Below are 24,127 nucleotides of genomic sequence, written 5' to 3'. Positions count from 1 at the left end.
TTAAGAGCTGAGATATTCTTCTAAAAATCTTTGTTTGTGTTCTGCAGAAGAAAGAAAATCAGACACATCTGGGATGACATGAGGGTGAGTGAATGATGAGAGCATTTTCATTTTTGGGTGAACTATCCCTTTTTAAATTGGTAAAGTTTGTACTAAAATCCCATTTGTGCTGTTTTTCTGATTCTAGTTCATGTCAGGCAGTTGTACACTGTTGTGTCTTTTCACCAGTAGGCTACATTCAGTATTCCAAATGTCCAATTCAGTATTTAAAGAGTGCATTGGTAAATGATGCACATTTGATACCTTTCCAAAGATGACTAGGATGGACTGATTGATAACTGAAATTACTGCAAGGCATCACAGCTTGAGTTCTGTGAACATATCTGAGTGTTAAGAATGAAAATTACACTTACTATAATGCTCAGCTGAATAGCACTTAAATGCAGCAATATTTCTGACTATTAAGCTGATTAATAGTGTGGTTTCATTTTACAGCTGTGGGTAACTGTGGAATAGTATGGGTTAAATACAATTTAAGCTTTATTGGCATTATCTGTGGCCTGCTGTTCATTACCACAGAAAACAATTGCAACCCAGCTTAAAAGTTAAACATGCAATGGACGGCAAGATTTTCTCTGAAAAATTACTTCAATATCGGGTTGTTTCTCACCAAAACCTACCGTATGACTTCAGAAGACTTGGAATAAGGCACATGAGTCACATGGATTACTTTTAGGATTTTGGGCCATTTTTTTGAGTATTACAGTGAGGCATTATCCACTGCCATTCTATTGAAAAGATGGACTGAGATATTCATAATGACATAAGGCTGTGCAAATTATGCCAGAATTTTACAGATAGCCAGAATTTCACCCATAGCATACATATCTGCCATGATAGTGGTCATAAAATAAAGATCATTTCAGTTACTCAGCACAGGCATCAACATTCATAAAGAGTATCAGCATATGTTCTGTCAGGCTGATTGGCATTAGCCTAACAGAACCGAGCATGAGCTGTACCTGCTACATTAAGCGCAAGCCTCTTTGCAGGGTTAGAAGGAGAAAACAGCAGCAGAAAATTGGCTAGAATGAGTCATTAAATCCTCTGTCTGCTTAATACAAATAACTTCCACCTGAGTCTCACCAGCAGGTGATGCTTCACTGCCTACTGAGAAATCCTTTATAACCAAATGAGAGAGATAACAAGTCTGATGAAAAGGATTTGTATGTTAGGGAATGATTGCACATATTTAGGTGTGTTGTAAAGAAATATGTTTAGACCATTAGCAAAGATGAGGTGGTTGTAAAGGCAACTCTGTTGTAAAGAATGTTGTGACTGCTGATTTACACACAATAGCAGTGGATAGCGCTTTACTTTAAAAAAGTACCAAAAAGTGTCATAAAAGTAGTCCATAAAAATTATGCAATTTTTCTGAAAGCATAACAATCATTTTAACAGTGTTGTATAGAGTATCCATTTGCCATACTTAAGTAAAAGTAATGATACCTTCATGAAAATTGACTCAAGTAAAAATTAAAGTAGCTCATGAGAAAGCAAATTAAGTAAAAGTATTAAAATAACTGATTTTAAATGTACTTAAGTATCAAAAGTACAAGTAAATCGCATAAATTACAGAACAGCTAATTAAACCCATGGCAACTTATTTGATTGCCGGTGCTCATCATTTACACACTCTCATGCCATCCCAGATGTGGATGACTTTGGGATGTGGATGATCGCCAAGGAGACTGCTGTCAAGATATACAGGGAAAAAGGAGTTATATTTTGGTCTGTTCTCACCCAAAAACAACTAGATTGCTTCAGAAAACATTGATTTAACCACTGGAGTCATATGGATTACTTTTATGCATGTTTAATTTGCTTATAGGAGCTTCTAATGTCTGGCCGCCATTGATTTACATTGAAATGATCTACAGAGCTAAGATATTCTTCTAAAAAAAATGTTGTGTGTGTTCTGCAGAACAAAGAATGTCATACATACAGTATATCTGGGATGTGATAAGGGTGAGAAAAATTATGAGAGAATTGTAATTTTTGAGTGAACTATCCCTTAATGAAGCATTCAAGTTAAGTCAGAATGATCATATTTATGGAATTAGTGTTCATGAACCACCTCAAAGTCGTAAATCAAGTGAGCCTGTCATGGATTGTCGATTTTCTGAGATTGGGGGCATGTCAATTTAAGAAGCATGGTAAGAATCAAACAAATTGGTGACTGTACAGTTTAGATTGAATGTATTTGTTTCCTATTGATGAAGAATATAGCTTTCAAAAAATAAAAATAAAAATCAGCCTCATTTAGCTACTTGATATGAGGTGACAGGCTTGTGCAACGAAATAACATTTCCCATTCGTATATGTGGCCACACAAGAATGATCAAATAAGACACACATAATATGCAGTGTGTATGTAAATACATGTACATGTCATTGCATTGGTGCTGAAAAAGCTTAGGGATGGGTGATACCACATATTGGTTACAACAATATTACTTTAGTAAAACCATGGTTAACTATTTTTTTTATTTACGTATTATTAACAACAATTATAAGAAATGTCACCTTTAGATATGTTGTTATTTTAGTGTGAATTTACTCCAGAAGCAGTAGTGTCTGAGGAGGTGGGCATACTGTGAATTTATGAAAGAAAGAAATAAAATAAAATATAATAAAAAAACACATGCACCCAATCTCTAAAATTAATTTACATTTATATACAGTACGTAAAATGTGTAAGATTTTTTGTTTTGTTTTTTTCATTAAAAAAAAAAAAAAGAAAAAAAAATACAAACAAAATGTATATCAGGGTAAGTTTCTTGCTGGCATGCTGTAGAGTACACTGCTAAGAACCATGGTTTGGTTACTTGATGTTAAATATGTATTTAAATTTATAGGTGTTATTAATGTTCCTTTTATTAGGCTACTATGAAAATTGTTAATACTTCATAATTACTCTAATTAATACACTAATACATACTTAATAGGCAATAAACTGTTAAGCATTGTATAACTAATATGAGTGTAGTCATGTTCACATTAAAACCTTATCTAGAATTACCATATATAGCCTACATAAGAATGAATGGTTATTTGTTTTATTTGTGTACTATTATGTGCTTTTCTGTGTATAATGAAATTGTTTTCCTATGTAGAAATATATATTTAAATGGTTTGATATCACGAGAAAAAGGCACCACTGACAGCAGTAAAAGGCAAAAAAAAAAAAAACTAGCAGGGGTGCAATAACATGCACAAAGTTTAATTGCATATGTTAAGTTTAAAAGTATATACATATATTTACGTTTATCAGGGAAATAAATTTACAGTGTAAATTATGGTTACTCCAGGGATGCTTGTGCATCAGATGCTGGAAATGTCCCGCCCCTTACTGAAACATAAAATATGATTGGTTAACAAATATCCAATTGCGTCTAAAATAAATATTCTGATTGGTGGATCAGCATAGTTGGACTGCGCTCCTGCAGCTCTGTGCACGTTCAGAGAGAATCACTGTATACTTAAAAAATCAATAAACAATAATAATAATAATAATAATAATAATAATAATAATAATAATATATATATATATATATATATATATATATATATATATATATATATATATATATATATATATATATATACACTTGAAAAGTTTTGAAACACTTGACTGAAATGTTTCTCATGATCTTAAAAATCTTTTTATCCGAAGGCGCATGCTTTCATATTAATTTATTTCATTATAAAACTAACATTTTATAAAAAAAAAAAAAAAACAATAAAAATAAATAAAAAATAAAAAAAAACTTTTTGAAATGGATAACTTGAGCAGCCAATAAGTGCCCAACATAGATGGGAACTCCTTCCTTTTTACTGTTTAAAAAGCATCCCAGGGTGATACCTCAAGAAGTTGGTTGAGAAAATGTCAAGAGTACATGTCTGCAAATTCTAGGCAAAGGGTGACTACTATGAGGATGCTAAAATATAACACATTATTTTGGATTTTGTTTAGTCACAATATAATTCCCCTAGTTCCATTTATGTTATTCCATTATTATGACTTTACTATTATTCTAAAATTTTAAAAAGAAATTATAATAAAGAATGAGTAAGTGTTTCAAAACTTTTGACCGGTAGTGTGTATATATATATATAGGGTTACTTTTGAAATGTATTCCACTACAGATTACAGAATACATGCTGTAAAATGCAATTTTTTACATATTCCATTAGATTACTCAAGGTCAGTAACGTATTCTAAATACTTTGGATTACTTCTTCAGCACTGGTAGATTTTTTCACTTGTTTTGACTATAAAAACTCTGCCAGTACAGTAAGACATAATACACGTTAAAAATACATTCTCTGAAAAACCTAAATATCTTATGCAGTGTTGTTTCTAAAACAAGATTAATCTAATTGATGTAGATGGTCATGATCGCTGTCTTTCGTGTCTGGGCGCGACCCACATGGAGGCAGCGTTTGTGGATGGTTCATGTTCTCATTGCGAGAAAATGACCATGACAATGTTGCGGTCGCGGCTTGCTTTCGTAAGAAAGCAAAACACCCCAGCGGCTCCCTGCCTCGATCCTTCTACCTACGTGTATGAGGCCAGCACGGCAAGCACTGGGGGCGATTTGGGGACCCAATGGGATCGCCTCCACTGGGTATCCCCCCGCATACCTCCCGTTCCCCAGCACGCTCGTCTGCCCCGGTCAGGCTTCCGGATGAGTCTGCTGGCTCGTCTCATGGTGAGTCTGGCTTCTTGTTCGGAGCCCGCTAAGATGATGAGCTCTCGAGCGCAGCATCGGAGAGGGGGCTTGTCCAGTCGGACGCAGAAGCCTCAGCTGGGCTCCCCCACTCGGGGACGATTGCCCAGTCACAGGCTGATGCCGAAATGATGGACATGCTTTCCCGGGCGGCCACGAGCATCGGGTTAGAGTGGAACCCTCCACTCTCCCCTAAACCCTCGCGGCTTGATGATTGGTTCCTGGGCTCGTGGCACCGCTCAAAGCAGCCACGCCTCGCTACAGTGCCTTTCTTCCCGGAAGTGCACGAGGAGCTGACGAAATCATGGGAGGCACCTTTTACTGTCCGGCCCCGATTCTGCAGTTCCCCCGCTCTCACTACCCTCGATGGCGGGGTGGCCAGGGGCTATACGGCGATTGCCCCGGTGGATAAGGCTCTCGCGGTGCACCTATGCCCGCAGAGCGCCGCCACCTGGCACGGACACCCTAAGCTCCCATCCAAGCCCTGTAGGTTCACATTGTCCCTGACAGCTAAAGCCTACAGCGCTGCTGGACAAGCCGCCTCTGCCATGCACGCCATGGCTCTCCTGCAGGTCCACCAAACCAAGGCATTGAAAGAACTGCACGAGGGTAGTTCCGCCCCAGATTTGATGCAGGAACTGCGCTCGGCGACCGACCTCGCTCTTCGAGCGACAAAGGTCATGGCGCGGTCTCTCGGGAGGACGATGGCCACATTAGTGGTCCAGGAGCGCCACCTTGGCTCAACCTGGTCGAGATGGGTGAGGCCGACAAGACACGGTTTCTTGCTGCCCCCATTTCCCAGGCTGGCCTATTCAGCGACACCGTCGAGGACTTTGCCCAGCAGTTCTCAGCGGTGAAGCAGCAGACGGAGGTTATCTGGCACATTCTGCCCCAGCGCTGCTCAAGATCACGCACCCCATCTGCTCATCGCCAAGGGCGTCCCCCTGCGGTGACTGCACCGGCTCCACCGCAGCCCGCCCCTTCGGCCCGTCCCCGGCGTGGAGCCACAGGAAGCAGACACCACCTGTCTCACAGTTGGCTGCTAAGAACCCACGGAGGTCGTCAAAGTGCCCCTGAGACGGGTGACTCAGAGATGAAGAAATCCACTCACCTGGAGCTGGTAAGAAGACCACTCCATCCCCTGGTGGAGGGCCGGGTGGAAAATACTTTGTTGCCTTTTTGTTTGATTTCGCTGCATGCCCAAGTGGCTGCGGTATCCAACAGTTCAGCAAAAGAGCGGTTTTCCTTCCTCCCTGGGTCACATATCCGGTGTGCACAGTCATCATCACGACTACCGCCCACGGGTTTTTCCTTGCAGGATTGGCGCTCCAGCAGTGGTCTTTCGGCCCCTAAGCGCCCAGCTGTGGTACACAGCCGCCTCCGATGTGGCAGTCTCCACGGGTTACGAGGACAGGCCTCTTCCTCCTCCGTCCCAGGCTGTTCCGGGGGTGGTCACAAGGAGTCAAGTAAGTGCTTCGATGTCCCTAGACTCAGCACGGCCATGACGTGGTGTGGCACCTCGAGCTCCGCCCCGCCGCCAGGCCCTACCTGCCGTCCGACGACGTTGTCCCTTTGGTCCCCCTTGCACGGAACTTGGATGTGTGGCTTGCGCTTTCCAATCCGTCGCGATGGCTGATCCGGACCGTCCGACTTGGCTACGTGATTCAGTTCACCAGGCGCCCGCCCAGGTTCAGTGGTATTCACTTGACCTTTGTCAAGGACGAAAACGCTGCTATCTTACGCGCGGAGATCGCTACCCTCCTACGGAAGGGCGCGATAGAACCTGTTCCTCCATCCAAGGGTTTTACAGCCCCTACTTCATCGTACCGAAAAAAGGCAGTGGGTTGCGGCCAATCTTGGACCTGCGAGTACTGAACCGGGCCTTACACAGACTCCCGTTCAAGATGCTGACGCAAAAACGCATTCTGGCGAGCGTACGGCATCAAGATTGGTTTGTGGCGGTAGACCTGAAGGACGTATACTTCCACGTCTCGATCCTTCCTCGACACAGACCCTTCCTGCGGTTTTCATTCGAGGGTCAGGTGTATCAGTACAAAGTCCTCCCTTTCAGCCTGTCCCTGTCTCCTAGCATCTTCATGAAGGTTGCAGAGGCAGCCCTTGCCCCGTTAAGGGAGGTGGGCATTCGCATTCTCAACTATCTCGACGACTGGCTAATCCTAGCTCACTCTCGAGACATGTTGTGCGCACACAGGGACTTGGTGCTCTCACACCTCAGCCGACTAGGGCTTCGGGTCAACTGGGAAAAGAGCAAGCTCCTCCCGGTTCAGAGCATCTTTTTTCTCGGTTTGGAGCTGGACTCTCTTTGACAGCGTGCCTTACGAACAAGCGCACCCATTCGGTGCTGGCCTGTTTGAAGGCGTTCAAACAGAAAACAATGGTTCCACTGAAACTTTTTCAGAGGCTCCTGGGGCATATGGCATCCTTGGCGGTAGCCACCCCGCTCGGGTTGATGCATATGAGACCGCTTCAGCACTGGCTTCAGACTCGAGTCCCGAGATGGGCATGGCACCATGGGACACATCGCGTGCTCATCACGCCGGTCTGTCACTGTCTTTTCGACCCTTGGACCAACCTCTCGTTTCTCCGGGCAGGTGTTCCCCTAGAACTGGTCTCCAGGCACGTCGTGGTCACAACGGATGCCTCCAAGATGGGCTGGGGGTCTGTTTGCAACGGGCACGCAGCCGCCGGTCTGTGGACGGGCCTGCGACTGTATTGGAACATCAACTGCCTCGAGTTGTTGGCAATTCTGCTCGCCAATTTTCACTGGCCTTTTATCAAAGATCAGAGGTGTTCACTCCCAAGAGTGACCCCTAGTGTCACTACATCGACACAAGGTCTCGTTCCCTCCATCAGGGAATGGAGGTTACGCAAGTAACCAGGATGTTTAAATTTACTATGTGTTTAACATATGTGGATTAGACATATAATAAAAAAAATTAAAAATAATCTAACATTGAAGGAGTCATATTTAGTGAACATTATAGAGACTGGGTTCTTTTCATTTGGGCCAGTAAGCAACTACCCAGCAACCACACAGAACACCCTGGCAACTAGTTTATAAAATAAATATTGTTTGACATTTTCATGAGCACGGTAATTATTCATACGCATTGCACCTTGGTTAAATGTAAAAGGTAAATGTGTTTGATTGACTTTTATATGAACAGGTTCTGGAAAGGCGGAAGACTGATAGCACATAACTTTAGCATTATTTCACAGCTTTCATAATTTTTCACAGCTTTATAATGTTTATCAAACGTATCAAATTATTTAGTCCAAAAACGAATTTAAACTTATATGAGCAGTTTCTTGTCTTCCCCAGTGCAGACAGACAACGGAACACACATTATCTGGTGCACGCTTCGCTTGTGATGTTGATTCAGAATTGTGATTTGCAAAACTTATCATTCAGAATGATTTTTTAATCTTTTTGATTGTTTCAAATGAATCAAATTTAAAAGATTTGACTCATATGATTCTTTCACGAATCAGACATCACTATTTCCGATCTGCATGCATTTTTGCATGTACAGCTTGTTATTTTTTTGCAGTGTTCAGTCGCAAAAGTACCAAAAGGGTCTGGAGAAATTTTTCAGGGTAAAATAATCAATTTTCTCTTCAAAATGTAGTGATGTAAAAGTAAAAGTCCAAAGAAATATTTATACTCAAATAAAGTACAAACATTGAAAAACTGTTCTTAAGTACAGTAACGAAGTACTGTAAGGATAAAAAGTGTTGAAAAAAATCACATTGAAATCAATAGGCAGTCTCTGCAGTCTGCACATGTGACATGATAGGTTTAAATTTACAAGACACATAATACAGTATAACATATATTAGCTTTCATTGATAAGCATAATTGTAATGGCAATAGAAAGACGACATGTTCTTATTAAACAGATTATTTAAGAAGACATTCAGTATGTGATTAATGTGATCTCGCAGTTTAAAACTTAAATAAATATGCCTCAATAAATAATTAAAATATGTTTAACAGAGGAGATTAGAGCAAGAGTGTGCAATGAGAGATTCCTTCTCTCTCTTCATCCTCCTCCATTTCTTTCTTCCTCCAATGGCTGGTTCAAATCGACTCACCTGTAGTCTTTTTACAAGGCAGTAACAAATTGCATGATGCATAACGGCAGTAAGGCTGCAAGTACACAGTACTTTGAGTTCTAACCAGATGATATATTAATATTTAGACAGGTCTTTGTGTAGTTCAATACTGATGCCCATCATTTTAATCCTGTTCTGTGTGCATTTGTTCAGTTTCCAGCCAAAAAATGTAGGCTACGTGAGATCCCCTTATCATTCAAGTAGAGCCCCAATTCCAAAAAAGTTGGGACAGTATGAAAAATACTAATAAAAACAAAAAGGAGTGATTTGTATATTATATTCACCCTTTGCTATATTGAAAGCATTACAACTAAACATTATCTGATGTTTTACCTTGTGAATTTCATTGTTTGTTTGTTTTTAATGTACAGTAATTTCAAATCAGATGATTGCAATACACTCCAAAAAAGTTGGGACAGTCAAGTGTTTACCACTGTGAAACATCACCATTTCTTCTAATAACACTTATTAAGCATTTAGGCACTAAATGCTTAATACACAACTAAAAAAAAACACAAGTTTGTTAAGTTTAAAAAGTGGAGTTTTCTCCCATTCATCCATTATGCAGGTCTTCAGCTACACAATTGTAAAGGGTCTTCGTTGCCGTATTGTGAGCTTCATAATGCACCACACATTCTCAGCTGGAGATGGTCAGGACTGCAGGAAGGCCAATCTAGCACCCGCACTCTCTGCTTATTCGGACAGTATGTGGTTTGAAGGTGTCCTGCGGAAAATTCTAGGATGTCCCTGGAAAAGACCGTGCTGGATGGCAGTATATGCTACTCCAAAATTTGTACATACTGTATCTGTCTGCATTAATGGTGCCCTCACAGATGTGCGAGTTACCCATGCCATGGGTACTGACACCCCTGGCCCATAGAGACACTGGCTTTTGGACCTGAAGCTGATATCAGCTTGGATGGTCCTTTTCCTCTTTGGCCCGGAGAACACAACAGCTGTGTTTTTCAAAAACTATTTGAAATGTGGATTCATCAGATGAAAAAACACAGTTCCACTGTTCTACTTTCCATCTAAGATGAGACCAAGCCCAGAGAATCTGGCAGCACTTCTGGACAGTGTTGATTTAGAGCTTCTGCTTTGCATAGTAAAGTCTTAACATGCATCTGTGGATGCAGCGTGAATGGTGTTGACTAACAAAGGTTGACCAAAGTAATCCCAAGCCCATGTTCATGATATCCATTACAGATGAATGATGTTTTTTAAGACAGTGATGTCTGAGGGATCAGAGATCACGCACATTCAGAAGAATATAATTGACAAATCACTCCTTTTGTTTTGTTTTTTTAGCATTTTTCATACTGTCAAACTTTTTCGGAATTGGGGTTGTACATTCACGTTACATGCATTTATTGCATCACTTTCATTAATCTCTATGATTGAGCATCAATACATCTGAAACTCCGTCTAACTAAAGCCATAATTATTTCTTTAATTAAATTCTGTAATAGATAGGTAATAAGTTTTGGCGCCTCGACAAGGTTACAAACAACTTCCATGTTTGTCGGTATTTCCACCTTTTTTTTTTTCATTTTGAGCAGACAAACACCTAGACATACTGGCCAAAGTGATCGGCACCTTTGGACTGGACAGCTCCCATTACGAAGTACTTAAGTTCTACTTTAAAACGAGCGAGCTACGTCTGGGTTTGGGAAACAGGCATTACTACATTGTAAAATCACAAGCGACGTTAGTTGAGATGATCGTTAAGCTTAAGTTGCAACGTTATCGGGAAACCCAGCCATAGTGAGTATTTCCTGCCAGGGCACTAATGGCCATATGTCTCACACAAGTGCACATTAACACATTCTCACATGAATCACTAGACATACACTTTCTGACACTCTGATGTTGCTTGGCACCTTTGGATCAGCTGATCTAGCAGATTGTTCAGCCCAGACCTAGGAAGGTGTTTGATGGGTGGAAATAGGTGTATTTAATTGCATGTCAAGTCTGCCACCACTGCCAGGGTTAAAGGGGCCTGTCTGTTCCTGTGGCTGATAGGCCTCACATCTCCTTCAGCCAAACCCATCAGTGTCCCAGTAATCACAATTATCAACAGCAGACAACCATTTTTACCCTATGATTTTACCAATATGCATGGAGAACCCTCACAATTTACCTCAGATTAGTCTGCAACTCACCAAACTTAACTGCCATTTATGAATAAAAAAATAAATTAAAAAAAACCTCACTGGGGGTCCCTTTGGGGATGGGTCCCTCCACCCTGAAACAAAGCCAGAATTGTTTTTTGGGTTGCTCGAATGGAGCCTGAGATTCCAGGCTAGGATTAGTCTCTGGGGATCAGTTTTAAACAATCACTCATTGTAATACTTCATTAAAATGCCCACAGTGCTCGGTTGGGCGACAATGAAAAGAGAAGCTTGCGTTAAAGCTGTTGCCAGGCACACAATCTTTGTATAATTGAAAAAGATGCAACTGACTCTCTTATCTCATTGTTGTGGATGGCAGATGTTTAGTGTTGCAAAAGCAGGTCAAACAAAGCACAACCTTTGCTTAGTAATTTGGCTAATTACTTTCTTTAAGTAATGACCCATGTTTTTTTTTTTTTTTTTTTTTTGGGGGGGGGGGGTGTGTTACACAATACAGTATGTGTGATGCTAGAGCACACATATGTAGTAAAGATTTATGATTGTGGCCTGAAGACACTGTTTACAGTGTTCGTATAGCTAATGCAGCTGTGGAATGTTTCCAGTGATTTTTTTGGAGTACTGCTCTTCCACCCACCTAATTTTTGTTGGCCTTCATAGATCTAATTGTTTATAAAAGGTTCAAAGCTTGCAGTGTATTCAAGAAAATATATTACAAGGTCTTTAATCACATTTCATCATTTTTTCCCTATTTTTTTCTCTCTCCTATACAGTTTGTCCTGGCACCGATAACAAGCTCAGTACACTGTCTGATTTGGACCAGCAGTACAGAACTCTTCGCAAGTTCTATGAGAACTGTGAGGTGGTCATGGGTAATCTGGAGATCACCAGTATCGAACGGAACCGCAACCTGTCTTTCCTGAGGGTGAGCTAAGATTGAACTCAATGGTACATGTTATAGCTATGTTCATTTCAGCTTCGCATCGGGATGGATTACAGTTTATAAATTTTTAATTTGGCATGTTTTAAAGGGTTAGGTCACTTAAAATAGACAATTATCTCAATGTATTCGCCCTTGTGTCATTCTAAACCCATTTGACTTTCTTTCTTCTATGGAAAATAAAAGAAGTTTTGAAAAATGTTCACACTGCTCTTTTACATATAACAAAAGCACATGGTGACCATGAGCTATTGAGCTCCACAAAGGACATAAAAGTAAGAATGCACAGATACAAAATGTGTGTGCAGATACCAATATCCAGTTATTTAGAACAACATCTGCTGATAACGATACAGATGTTTGGTGGTTCTTCTTTTTTTATGCTACCTTTATTGCACAACTTTATTACACCTCTATAACACAACTTCGGGGAAAAATATATATTCAAAAACAACTTTTTAACTTTAATAAATAAAGTTAAATAATTAACTTTACTGCCACCTTTTGACAGTAAATTATCGGCCCTGATCAAAGTCTGTTTTTAAGCAATTGTCCAGTATACAACAGTGCAGATAAATGCTATTACGATACCAGTGTTTGGCTGATACATCAGTACTCTACATAAATGTACAATATAACGTAGACTAAATAATTTGTGTGCTACTTTTCAAGTCTTCTAAAGCCAAATGATAACTTTGAATGATAAAAAGACCAAAATGTAAGTTGTTTTTCTCTGATAAGAATTATCCCCTCATATGTTTCACCATCTTTTTATTTCTTTTTTATTTCTTTTTATTGTAATTTTTTTTTCAGCTAAACAATCAGTACCAAGGTACGACATATTTTACGATATATTGAACAAACTGTACTTCGGTTCCTCATAGTTGTGTCAAATTAAAATCCTAGTAAAGTCCATTGACCTCTTATGAATTCAAAACACACAAAGCCAGAGCAATTTTCACTGGTTTGTGTAATAGCTCATTAGGCTAATGGAAACCTGAAACTGGTTCACATTTCTATCAGTAGTTAAATAACTGGTCATTTGTGCAGTAGATGAGCAGTATTCATTATATAAAAATATTTGACGCAATTGACCAACCAGACAGAAGTATTTCAGGGAGCCGTATAGTAATACAGTACAGGATATTATGACACCATCAATAATCATTCTGTATGGCTCCATCATTCTCCTCTCTCTTTTTCACTCTGTTCTTGTTTATATCCTGACTCTCTACTGCATCACATTGTGTGTATCAGCATCCCCATAGATCCAACGTTCTAGATGTTCTAAAGATTGTATGCTTCTGTCTCTCAGCATGTGGGCCAGATCCTAACCTCACTGCTGGAGGAAATGACTGAGGATAGAAACGCAGAGAGGTAGTTAGCTGTAGTCTCTGAGGCGGGTGTATTGCTCTGGGGCTATACTCACCAAGCAGAAAGCGCACCCAATGAAGAGCTTCTCTCTGCAATCATGACATTTCCATGAGGTGAAGATGAAGATGATGTATAGTTTGAAATCAAATGCTGAATGATATGCTGAATTTGTTACAAGTAGACCAGCCTGGCCAGTGTAGCCATGCCGCTTAACCAGTCAAACCAAGCATGAGAAGACCCAAAATATACTGTATACTGGTAACCAGCAATAACTCAATAGCACAGCCACATTAAGATTTTTTAAACTAGCTTTTCACATACTGATCTTAGCCATAAGGGTAATTTTGGGATTTGCAGAGAGTAAGGGCTCAAGTCTGCTTTTCTTTTCTTTTTATTATTTCAAATGTAACTAGATAAAAAAGTTTGTGGACAAACTTTAGCTTGGCTTCAAAAAGCCTGGTCTGAAAGTTTAAGATAGCTAGATAGATGGACAGATAGATAGATAGATAGATAGATAGATAGATAGATAGATATACTACTTGGTTGCTGGAGTGATCCCTTTTGGTTGCTAGGCAGTTTCCAGGGTGATACTAACAAGGCTCCTTGCTATCCTGAGTCAAATGAGCCAATCCGGAAGAGTCTATGATGTTCTGGTGCAGAGATATGTGTTTTGTTATTTGGTTGCTAGGGTAACACCTTCTGGTTGCTAGGCAGTTACCATGGTGATACTCAAAAGGCTTCTTGCCAACCTGAATCAAATGTGCCAATCCAGTAGTGTCTAAGATGTTCTGGTGCAGAGATATGTATTTTGTTACTTGTTGCTAGGGTAACCCTATATGGTTGCTAGGCAGTTACCAGGGTGATACGCAAAAGGTTCCTTGCCAGCCTGAGTCAAATAAGCCAACACGGAAGTGTCTACCATGTTCTGGTGCAGAGATATGTGTTTTGTTACTTGGTTGCTAGGGTGAGCTCATTTGGTTGCTAGGCAGTTACCAGGGTGATACTTAACAGGCTCCTTGCCAGCCTGAGTCAAATAAGCCAAACCGGAAGTGTCTACCATGTTTTGGTGCAAAGATATGTGTTTTGTAACTTGGTTGCTAGGGTAATCCCATCTTGTTGCTAGGCAGTTACCAGGGTGATACTCAACAAGCTCCATGCTAGACTGAGTCAAACTAGCCAAACAGCCAAACTAGGGTGCTGTAAATGGTTGCTAGGGCATGGCTAAGTAGTTTCTAAATGGATACTTGGAAGTCAACTCTCATGTCTCTAGGACGTTCTGATCCAAATATATCATTCTCAGCCATTTTTAATGGAAGTCAATAGGGCTGGTTGCTTGGGTGGCAAGCACCACTAATAATAATAATAATAATAATAATAATAATAATAATAACTAGATTGAAAAGTTTGTGGACAAACTTTAGATTGGCTTGAAAAAGCCTAGTATGAAAGTCTATAGACAGACGGACAGACAGACAGACAGATAGATAGATAGATGTGTTTTTCTACTTGGTTGCTAGGGTGAGCTCATTTGATTGCTAGGCAGTTACCAGTGCTAATATATCTATCTATCTATCTATCTATCTATCTATAAACTTTCAAACTAAAGTTTGTCCACAAACTTTACAATCTAGTTTGAGTTTAAATATATATTTTCTTACAAGAAAAAAAGAGACTACGGAGTGATACGAGAGACATGAAATTAGCCCAGCTATGTAGGATAATTGGTTGCATGGTACAACTGTCAATTAAACAGTTTACCTGTCATTATTTAAAAATATTCGATTGCAGAATGCCACGAGTGACCAATCACAATCAAATATTCCAGAGAGTCATGTAATAAAGTGTAATTTATTAAGCTTTAATCTGACACACTTCTTTAGAATTTCAAATAATGATATTTTGTATCTTAACATCTATTACCTCAGCATGATGGAGACAGCTTCTGCTTTTAGATAACGATGTAAGATCTTCCCCATCTTCACACTGGAAGTCTATAGTGTTGAAAGATGCAGACAGAGACATAATGTCTTTGGCAGCACTAAGGTCTGCAAAGAGCAATGCATCTTTGAATGAACTGTTTTTCTAACTGAAACTCATTACTTTCTAAAGAAAAAGAAGGTTAAACTAATACAAAGATAGAGATAGAAAGTAAGAGGATCGAAAGTTGAACCACAGTTTAGTGCACTCGAAAACATTTGTCCTAATAATTTTCTTACACCATTGGCTAATAGTTTCTTTAAGCACAAAACTAATTTTTTTTTTCAATTCTCTAAAAAACGTCTCGGTTACTGTCGTAACCTCTGTTCCCTAATGGAGGGAACGAGACGTTGTGTCGATGAAGTGACACTAGGGGTTGCTCCTGGGAACCCTGACATCTCTGATCTTTGAGAAAAAGCCAATGAGAATTGGCGAGTGGAATTTGCATGCCACTCCCCCAGACATATGGGTATAATAGGAGCTGGAATGCAACCACTCATTCAGGTTTTGCACTGAGGAGCCGAGACAAGGTCCCGGCCCATTCAGCGGGTAGTTCGGTGTTGTGGCAGGAGGGACACAATGTCTCGTTCCCTCCATCAGGGAACGGAGGTTACGACAGTAACTGATACATTCCCCTCTGTCACTCACTCGGCATTGTGTCGATGAAGTGACACTAGGGGTCCCTATACAAAATGCCACGACTACTGAACTGTGTTATGTGGACTAGCGGGGCGAGACGGGCAGACCTCTGTGTGCCTCGTAGCCAGCGCACCCGGCTGTCACGTAACCTCCTCCAATGCTCTTGTGGGCATCAAACGGTCCCCTGCACCTCAGGGACAAGTTGACTGCACAAAAAAATGACGACCGTGGCCTTTTCTCTTTTTTTTCTCCCCAAAAGGAATGAAATCATTCAGCTGGGGGCCATATAAGGTCCATGTTGGGGGGTGTTCCTCCAAAGAGGAGGACACCACAGAGACCACACCCCACCCAGAGAGGGGGGGGCTTTCAAGTGGAAATACGTCACATGGTCTTACCGAGTCTAGTCGGAAGCATGTCATGTGGAAGGGTCCCATGGCAGGTCCAACCCAAGGGGGGAGGAGTTTCTACAGACACGGTACCCCAGGGCAGAGGGGCGCCTGCCCAAGGAAGATGCGGTTTACCAACGGGTAAACCACTTTGTGGAAAATACATCACATGGGGTTACCAGTGGGGTAACCAGTGCATGTGGAGCACCTACCCCAGTACAGGGCCTAATTAGCACACATACTGGGCGGTCGGCGTGTTTCTCCAAAAACTCACCATCCATAGGGCTAAGGAGTAAGGACATCCAGGGTCCACACTTTTGTGAACACTACTGGGAGAAAGAGTGCACGTCTTCACCTCAAGGGAGGGGATAGGCGCTATGCACAAGCGGTACACCTGGCCAGCTGTCCCGAGACTTACCTGTTTGAACCTGACAACACACAAGATGAAACCGGCTCAACCCGGAGGTTGTAGAACCTCGCAAAGGTGTTAGGTGTTGCCCAGCCCGCTGCTCTACAAATGTCTGGTAGAGAGGCACCGCTGGTCAGAGCCCAGAAGGCCGCTACACCCCTGGTAGAGTGGGTGCGCAGCCCCACGGGGGGGGCACATCCTGGGCGTGATATGCCATAGCGATGGCATCAATGACCCAGTTGGTGATCCTTTGCTTGGAGACAGCACTTTCGCTGTCCCCCAAAACAGACAAAGAGCTGCTCGGAGCTTCTAAAGCTCTGCGTGCTATCCAAGTAGATGCACAAAGCACACACCGGACACAGCAATGCCAAGGCTGGGTCTGCCTCCTCCTGGGGCAGTGCTTGCAGGTTCACCACCTGATCCCTGAACAGGGTTGTGAGAACCTTGGGCACATAGCCCGGTCGGGGTCTCAGGATCATGTGAGAGTCACCCAGGCCAAACTCCAGGCACAGTTCGCTGATAGAGAATGCCTGCAGGTCCCCTACCCTCTTGATGGAGGTGAGCGCCGTCAGGAGGGCAGTCTTCAAAGAGAGCACCTTTAACTCTACTGACTCTAGAGGCTCAAATGGAGCTCTCTGTAGACCCCGAAGGACCACAGAGAGGTCCCACGAGGGAACGAGGCGCGGTCTGGGGGGTTTAACCTCCTCACGCCTCTCAGGAACCTGACGATCAAGTCCTGCTTCCCCAAATACTTACCATCAACTGCATCGTGATGTGCCGATATAGCATCTACATACACCTTCAAGGTGGAGGGGGACAGCCGCCTCTCCATCCTCTCCTGCAGAAAGGAAAGCACTGATCCGACTGCACATCTCTGGGGGTCTTTGCGTTGGGAAGAAACCACTTAGCGAACAGATGCCACTTCAGGTCATACAGGCGCCTCGTCGAGAGTGCCCTGGCCTGAGTGATTGTGTCTACCACTGCCGGTGGTAGGACAATTAAGTCTTCCGTGTCCTGTCCAAGGGCCAGACATGGAGATTACAGAGGTCTGGTCACGGGTGCCAGATGGTGCCCCGTCCCTGAGAAGAAGGTCCTTCCTCAGGGAAATTCACCAGGGGGGGCTGTCGCGAGGAGCGTGAGGTTCGAGAACCAAGTCCTAGTGGGCCAATAAGGTGCCACTAGGATGACCTGCTCCTTGTCCTCCCTGACCTTGCACAATGTCTGTGCAAGTAGGCTCAATGGGGGAAATGCATACTTGTGCTGCCCCAGAGGCCAGCTGTGTGCCAACGCATCTGTGCCGAGGGGAGCCTCGGTCAGAGAATACCAGAGCAGGCAGTGGGAGGATTCCCGAGAAGCGAACAGGTCCACCTGCGCTTGACCGAATTGACTCCAGATCAGTTGGACCACCTGAGGGTGGAGTCTCCACACTCCCCTGAGCATGACCTGCCACAACAGCACGTCCACTGTGCTGTTGAGGTTGTCCAGGATATGAGTGGCTCACAGCGACTTGGGCTGCTGTTGACTCCAGAGGAGGAGACGGCGGGCGAGTTGCGACATTCAACGAGAGTGTAGACCGCCTTGGCGGTTTATGTACGCAACCATCGCTGTGTTGTCCGTCCGGACCAACACATGCTTGCCCGGGATCAATGGCAAAAGCCTCTGCAGGGTGAGCAATACTGCCAGCAACTCAAGGCAGTTGATGTGCCAACACAGTCGTGGACCAGTCCAAGGGCCGGCGGCTGTGTGCCCATTGCACACGGCACCCCAGCCATGCTTGGAGGCATCCGTCGTAACCACGATGTGCCCTATGGGAACTCCTGCCCATAGGAACGCTAGGACCAAGGACTGAACAGACGGCGACAGACCTGCGTGATGAGCACACGGTGTGCACCATGGTGCCATGCCCATCTCGCGACTCGAGTCTGGAGCCAGTGCTGAAGTGGTCTCATATGCATCAACCCGAGTGGCGTGACCGCCGCTGAGGATGCCATATGCCCCAGGAGCCTCTGAAAAGATTTCAGTGGGACCAACATTTTCTGTCTGAACGTACTCAGACAGTTCAGCACTGACTGTGCGCGCTCGTTTGTGAGGTGCGCCATCATTGAGACCGAGTCTAACTCCATACCGAGAAAAGAGATTCTCTGAACCGGGGAGAGATTGCTCTTTTCCCAGTTGACCCGAAGCCCCAGCCGGCTGAGGTGCATGAGCACCAGGTCCCTGTGTGCACACAACAAGTCCCGCGAGTGAGCTAGGTCAGTCAGTCGTCAAGACAGTTGAAAATGCGGATGCTCACTTCCCTTAGCGGGGCAAGGGCTGCCTCTGCGACCTTCATGAAGGCACGAGGTGACAGGGACAGACCGAAGGGGAGGACCTTGTACTGGTATGCCCGGCCCTCGAATGCAAACCACAGGAAGGGTCTGTGTCGAGGTAAAACCTTGACATGGAAGTACGCGTCCTTCAGGTCTACCGCCACGAACCAATCTTGATGCCAGACACTCACTAGAATGCGTTTCTGCATCAGCATCTTGAATGGGAGTCTGTGCAAAGCCCAGTTCAGAACTTGCAGGTCCAAGATTGGCCGCAACCCACTGCCTTTTTTGGGTACGATGAAGTAGGGGCTGTAAAACCCCTTCTTCATATCGGCTGGAGGAACAGGCTTGATCACATCCTTCCATAGGAGGGAGGCTATCTCTGCGCACAAGGCAGCGGCGTTCTCGGCTTTCACCACAGTGAAGCGGATGCCGTTGAACCTGGGCGGACACCTGGTGAACTGAATCGCATAGCCGAGTCGGACAGTCCAGATCAGCCAACACGACGGGTTGGGGAGCGCGAGCCACGCCCCCAAGCTCCATGCGAGGGGGACCAAGGGAACAACCGTGTCGGATGTACCGGCAGGCGGGGCCTCACAATGGGGCAGAACCTGAGGTGCCACTTGTGGCCGTGCCGAGTCTAAGGACATCAAAGCACTTACCTGGCTCCTTGTGACTACCCCCGGAACAGCCTGGGATGTGGGGAGGAAGAAGTGCGTCCTCGTGACCCTTGGAGACCATCACATTGGGGTCAGACTTGTGCCACAGCTGGGCGCGAGGGGGCAGAAGTCTCGCCTCCAGGGCACCAAACCTGCCAGAGAGAAACGGTGTCCAGCGGTCGTGATAATGACGGCGACTGTGAGGCCCAGGAAGTGAGGGAACTGCTCTTTTCTTGACAAAGTGGGTACCACAGCCCGTTGGGCATACGGCAAAATCAAAAGAAAAGGAAAATAAGGACTCTCCACCCAACCCTCCATCGGGAGAAGGAGTGGTCTCTTTACCAGCTCCTGAAGGGTGAGTTCCCGACATCCTGGGCTGCCCGTCTCAGGGGTGCTTCGAAGCCTTCCTCGGGTGGCGTCTGTTTCCTGCGGGCGGCTCCACGCTGGGGCCAGCCCACTGGGGCTGGCTGCGGTGGAGCTGGTGTTACCTCCGCAGAGGGACACCCATGGCGACGAGCAGACGAGGTGCGGGGCCTCAGCCGCGCCGGGGCAGGATATGTTGTATGGCCTCCGTCTGCTTCCTTACCATCGAAAACTGCCGGGCAAAGTCACCAATGGTGTCGTCGAATAGGCCAGCCTGGGAGATGGGGGCGTCAAGGAATCGAACCTTGTCAGTCTCTCTCGACTCAACCAGGTTGAGCCAAAGGTGACGTTCCTGGACCTCCAAGGTGGACATCACCTGCCCGAGAGACCGTGCCATGACCTTCGCCACCCGGAGGGCGAGGTCGGTTGCCGAGCGCAGCTCCTGCATTAATCCCGGGACAGAACTACCCTTGTGCAGTTCTTTAAGTGCCTTGGCTTGGTGCACCTGCAGGAGACCCATGGCACACAACGTCAAGTGAGTGACAGAAGGGGAACAAGACTTAATATCCGTTGTCATTTTGCCTCTCAAGAAATATTTTTGCAGTGCTCAAAATCCATGCTAAACACAGTTTGCATGGCGCACTTCCTGAACTTGTGGGTCAGTCCTGAGTGTCTCCACCTATTTTGAGTCAGACAGGTAAATCTCCTCTTTAAAATACTGAAAATGTGCTCAATTGCATGCACATCTGGAGATATGTCAGTTTATAATGCTCTTCTTCATCAATTGATCATCATTTGATGCAGCATGGTCTCACATTAAGTTGACATGTTGCTATCCTATAAGATTGCATTTTTACTTCACTGACAGTTAGATTAAGGCAAGACTTACAGAGAAAAAGGTGTTACATTTGGTCTGTTTCTCACCCAAAAACTGATCGAATCGCTTCAGAAGATATGGATTAATCTACTCGAGTCATCTGGATTACATTTTATGATGCCTTTTGTTTTTTGTTTTTGTTTGTTTTGTTTTTTTGGTGCTAGAATGTTTTGGAACTCATTGACTTGCATTGTATTTACAGAAACACCTCATATCTCTATAAAACTATATATTTTTTGTGTTCCGTATAAGAAAGAATGTCATATGAGTTTGAGGTGGCAAAAGAGTGTGTAAATGATGAGAGAATTATAATTTTTTGGGTGAACAATTCCATATAAAAAGCATTTTTTTTTTTTTTTTTTTTCACAGAGTTTTGAATAAAGAGCAATCTATACAAAGCAAATTAGATTTGTATGCACTGAAAAGAATCAAAATTTAAATAGCATTGCATCGCTTGTGCCTGTGATTGTGCCTGCTTAAACAGGATGCTGCTGGTTAGTGAATAGGTTTTTGCACAAAAATACTATGCACAAAAGTGGTGCAACTGTTTAGAGAATTTACCCCTCGGCGTACAGCTAATACAGAACAAATAAAACAAATAATCACAACAAAATATCTTTGTTTGTTGCTAAAGTATGTAACATTTTTAAAGCATTCACACTTTGTGGGTAGATGTTGATCTGCTGTGTTGTTTTTGCAGACCAAGCTGGATTTGCAGCACAAGGGAGCCCCACTCCAGTGAATTAATGCTTCAGTTGTTCTATCTGGCTCATATTTTCTAACAAGGGTCATTCATTGGAGTCTCTGTGGTCATTGTATAGAGTGAAGTGGTTTCAGGGCTGTAGAGTGGAGGATGAGACTGTCGAGAGAGTATTATTATTATTATGTGCAACCACCTCTCACTTTCACCCCCAAACACACACACACACACACACACACACACACACACACACACACACACACATTTAGAGTTCCCACGGTCATGGAAGACCTGGAAATATAAGGGAGTTTATTAAAGATTATTCTAGGCCCCAAAAAAAAAAAAAAAAAAAAAAAAAAATTCAAATTGCAAAAAAATCTTAGAAGTCATAGAAAGGTCATGGACATTTCTATGAATAAACATTTATTCTAGTTTTTCTCTGCTCTAAAATATTTGATAGGCTAACTGTTGGTTTTGTGTAGTGTAACTTGAATGGTCAAATATGTTAAAACATGGACTACAATCTGCTTGTAACTGTTCATCATTGACATGAATTTCAATTCTTTAGATGTGACAGAAAAATGTGTTTTTACGTATAATGTTATAGAGGTTTATGCACGTTAGCCTTACTAGTGATCATGGTAACATCTATTCAGGACTCTGTATGAACTCTCTAATATTTTAAAATATCCAGCTCTTTGATAATGTTCAATCTGTTTTTAAATCAAAGTAGCTCTCCTCTTGAAATATTCTCCCACACCGTTTTTTTTGTTTTTTTTTTTTCAAGTTTTTTTTCTTCAAGTTTTGCCCTTGCAACAAAAGGATTTATTTATTTATTTTTTAATTTTTATTTTTTTGTTAAAGAGTGGCTTGAGAATAGGAATTAATTTGATTTTAGTTTCACAGAGTGGATCAAAGTCTTTGCAGTTTGTATAATCAGTGCCCAAAGCTGTTGAAATATGAAATGTAATTAGATTTACTGATAATTGCAATGCAGGGTAAAATATAAATGAGGAGCACTTGTGTATGTGGATAGAATGTTGAATTTAGTTATTTGTTATTCATACTATTTTATTTGTATAGGTTTTTCCTAGTAGTCACTTAAAGAAAGACAATTTGTCATAATTTGTCAGCAACTGAACACTAATAAGTTGACTCTACTGAATTAAGTCTTTCCCTCAATTGAACTGAGTAATGGTGTCTCCAAAACTTGTGCAATTAAGTTCACTTAACTTGGTTTTCATATAGAATAAACTTTACTATTTAAATTAAGGTAACTAGATGCAAGTAGACTTAACTCAGATTTGCTATTTAAATGTTGTTGTATAAACAAAATATTTTTAATTTGAAGTAAATGAACTGAGTTTGAGTTATTAACCTGAAATTTTAAGTCTATGATTTAAAAAAAAAAAAAAAAAAAAAAAGACAAAGTTCCAGGAACTTTTTTAAATATATCTTTGTATATATTTATATTTGAGTAATTATTTTTAATTAAGACCTGAAATTTCAAGTAATGTTTAAGTAAGACAACTTTTTTCAGTAATGACAACATTAGTGTTTACAGTGAAGCTGTTGTGTATAATAATCGGATAATCGGACGATCATCTAGGTCTGACAATAATTTCCCAAGGATATATAAGCAGGTTCCCTCATAACGGTGACTATACTTCTGGCATCCTTCCACCTCCCCATCTCACCTTTATATTTTTATTAAGCCTACAGTTATTATTTAAAAGATGTCTTTCTATTTCTTGCTTTAGTCAGAAAGTTCGGGGGGATCTCAGAGCTCTAGCTGAGTCCCATGCTTGAGCCCTTGCATTGTGAACATCAAGCCAAATCCGTTTACCTTAATGCGCTCCAGGACTATATGAACCAGTGAACTCATGAAGTATAATTAGATGTTGTTTAGTATCCAATTTCAAAGGTTTCAAGAAGGAAAATGTGTAATGAAATTTGAATGAAGCAAAGTAAACATGAAATAAATAGACACTCTTCACTTTCTTAACAGGCATTCCTGGTCTTATTGATTTATCATTGTTCATTATTCCAAAGGGAAAAAAAAAAATGTAATGTTTGTTATGTTTGTAATGTTTTATCAAAATGTAATAACTTGTTCCGTTTACAAAACAACTTTTCTTTTTGACTGATGTCACCAAGCCCTCTTATTTTTACTCCCTACCCCAACCACCTTCCGCTAACAGCGATTTATTTTATTTATTTTTTTTGCAATCCTGTCAATTCCCGAAGGATAAAATCAATTCCCACTTTACAATAGATTTGTGAATGCCGCATGTTGACTTCAACGTGTTCTTTTCTCCTTTTTCTTATATGGTTCAACACTTTTCCCTAAGTTAAATTCCCATGAAATCAAATGTTTTTGCTGTACAAATTGTAGGCAGGATTGATACATCAGTCATTAATCAAAGCACCTATAT

At 42.3% G+C, this 24,127-nt stretch overlaps 1 protein-coding gene across 1 annotated transcript in view; it reads left to right on the top strand.

The window, feature by feature from the left end:
- The window catches only part of LOC127445110 (receptor tyrosine-protein kinase erbB-4-like), a 333,014-nt gene that overhangs the window by 183,418 nt on the left and 125,469 nt on the right, over positions 1-24,127 (top strand). Inside the window, exon 2 of the mRNA XM_051704909.1 lies at positions 11,833-11,984. Within this exon, the coding sequence (XP_051560869.1) occupies positions 11,833-11,984 (152 nt within the window). The remainder of the gene's footprint in view (positions 1-11,832; positions 11,985-24,127) is intronic.

The sequence above is a fragment of the Myxocyprinus asiaticus genome, chromosome 8 (genome assembly GCF_019703515.2).
Source record: "Myxocyprinus asiaticus isolate MX2 ecotype Aquarium Trade chromosome 8, UBuf_Myxa_2, whole genome shotgun sequence".
NCBI lineage: Eukaryota > Metazoa > Chordata > Actinopteri > Cypriniformes > Catostomidae > Myxocyprinus > Myxocyprinus asiaticus.
Note: the sequence above shows the minus strand (reverse complement) of the source record. Positions and strands in the feature narration are given on the sequence as shown.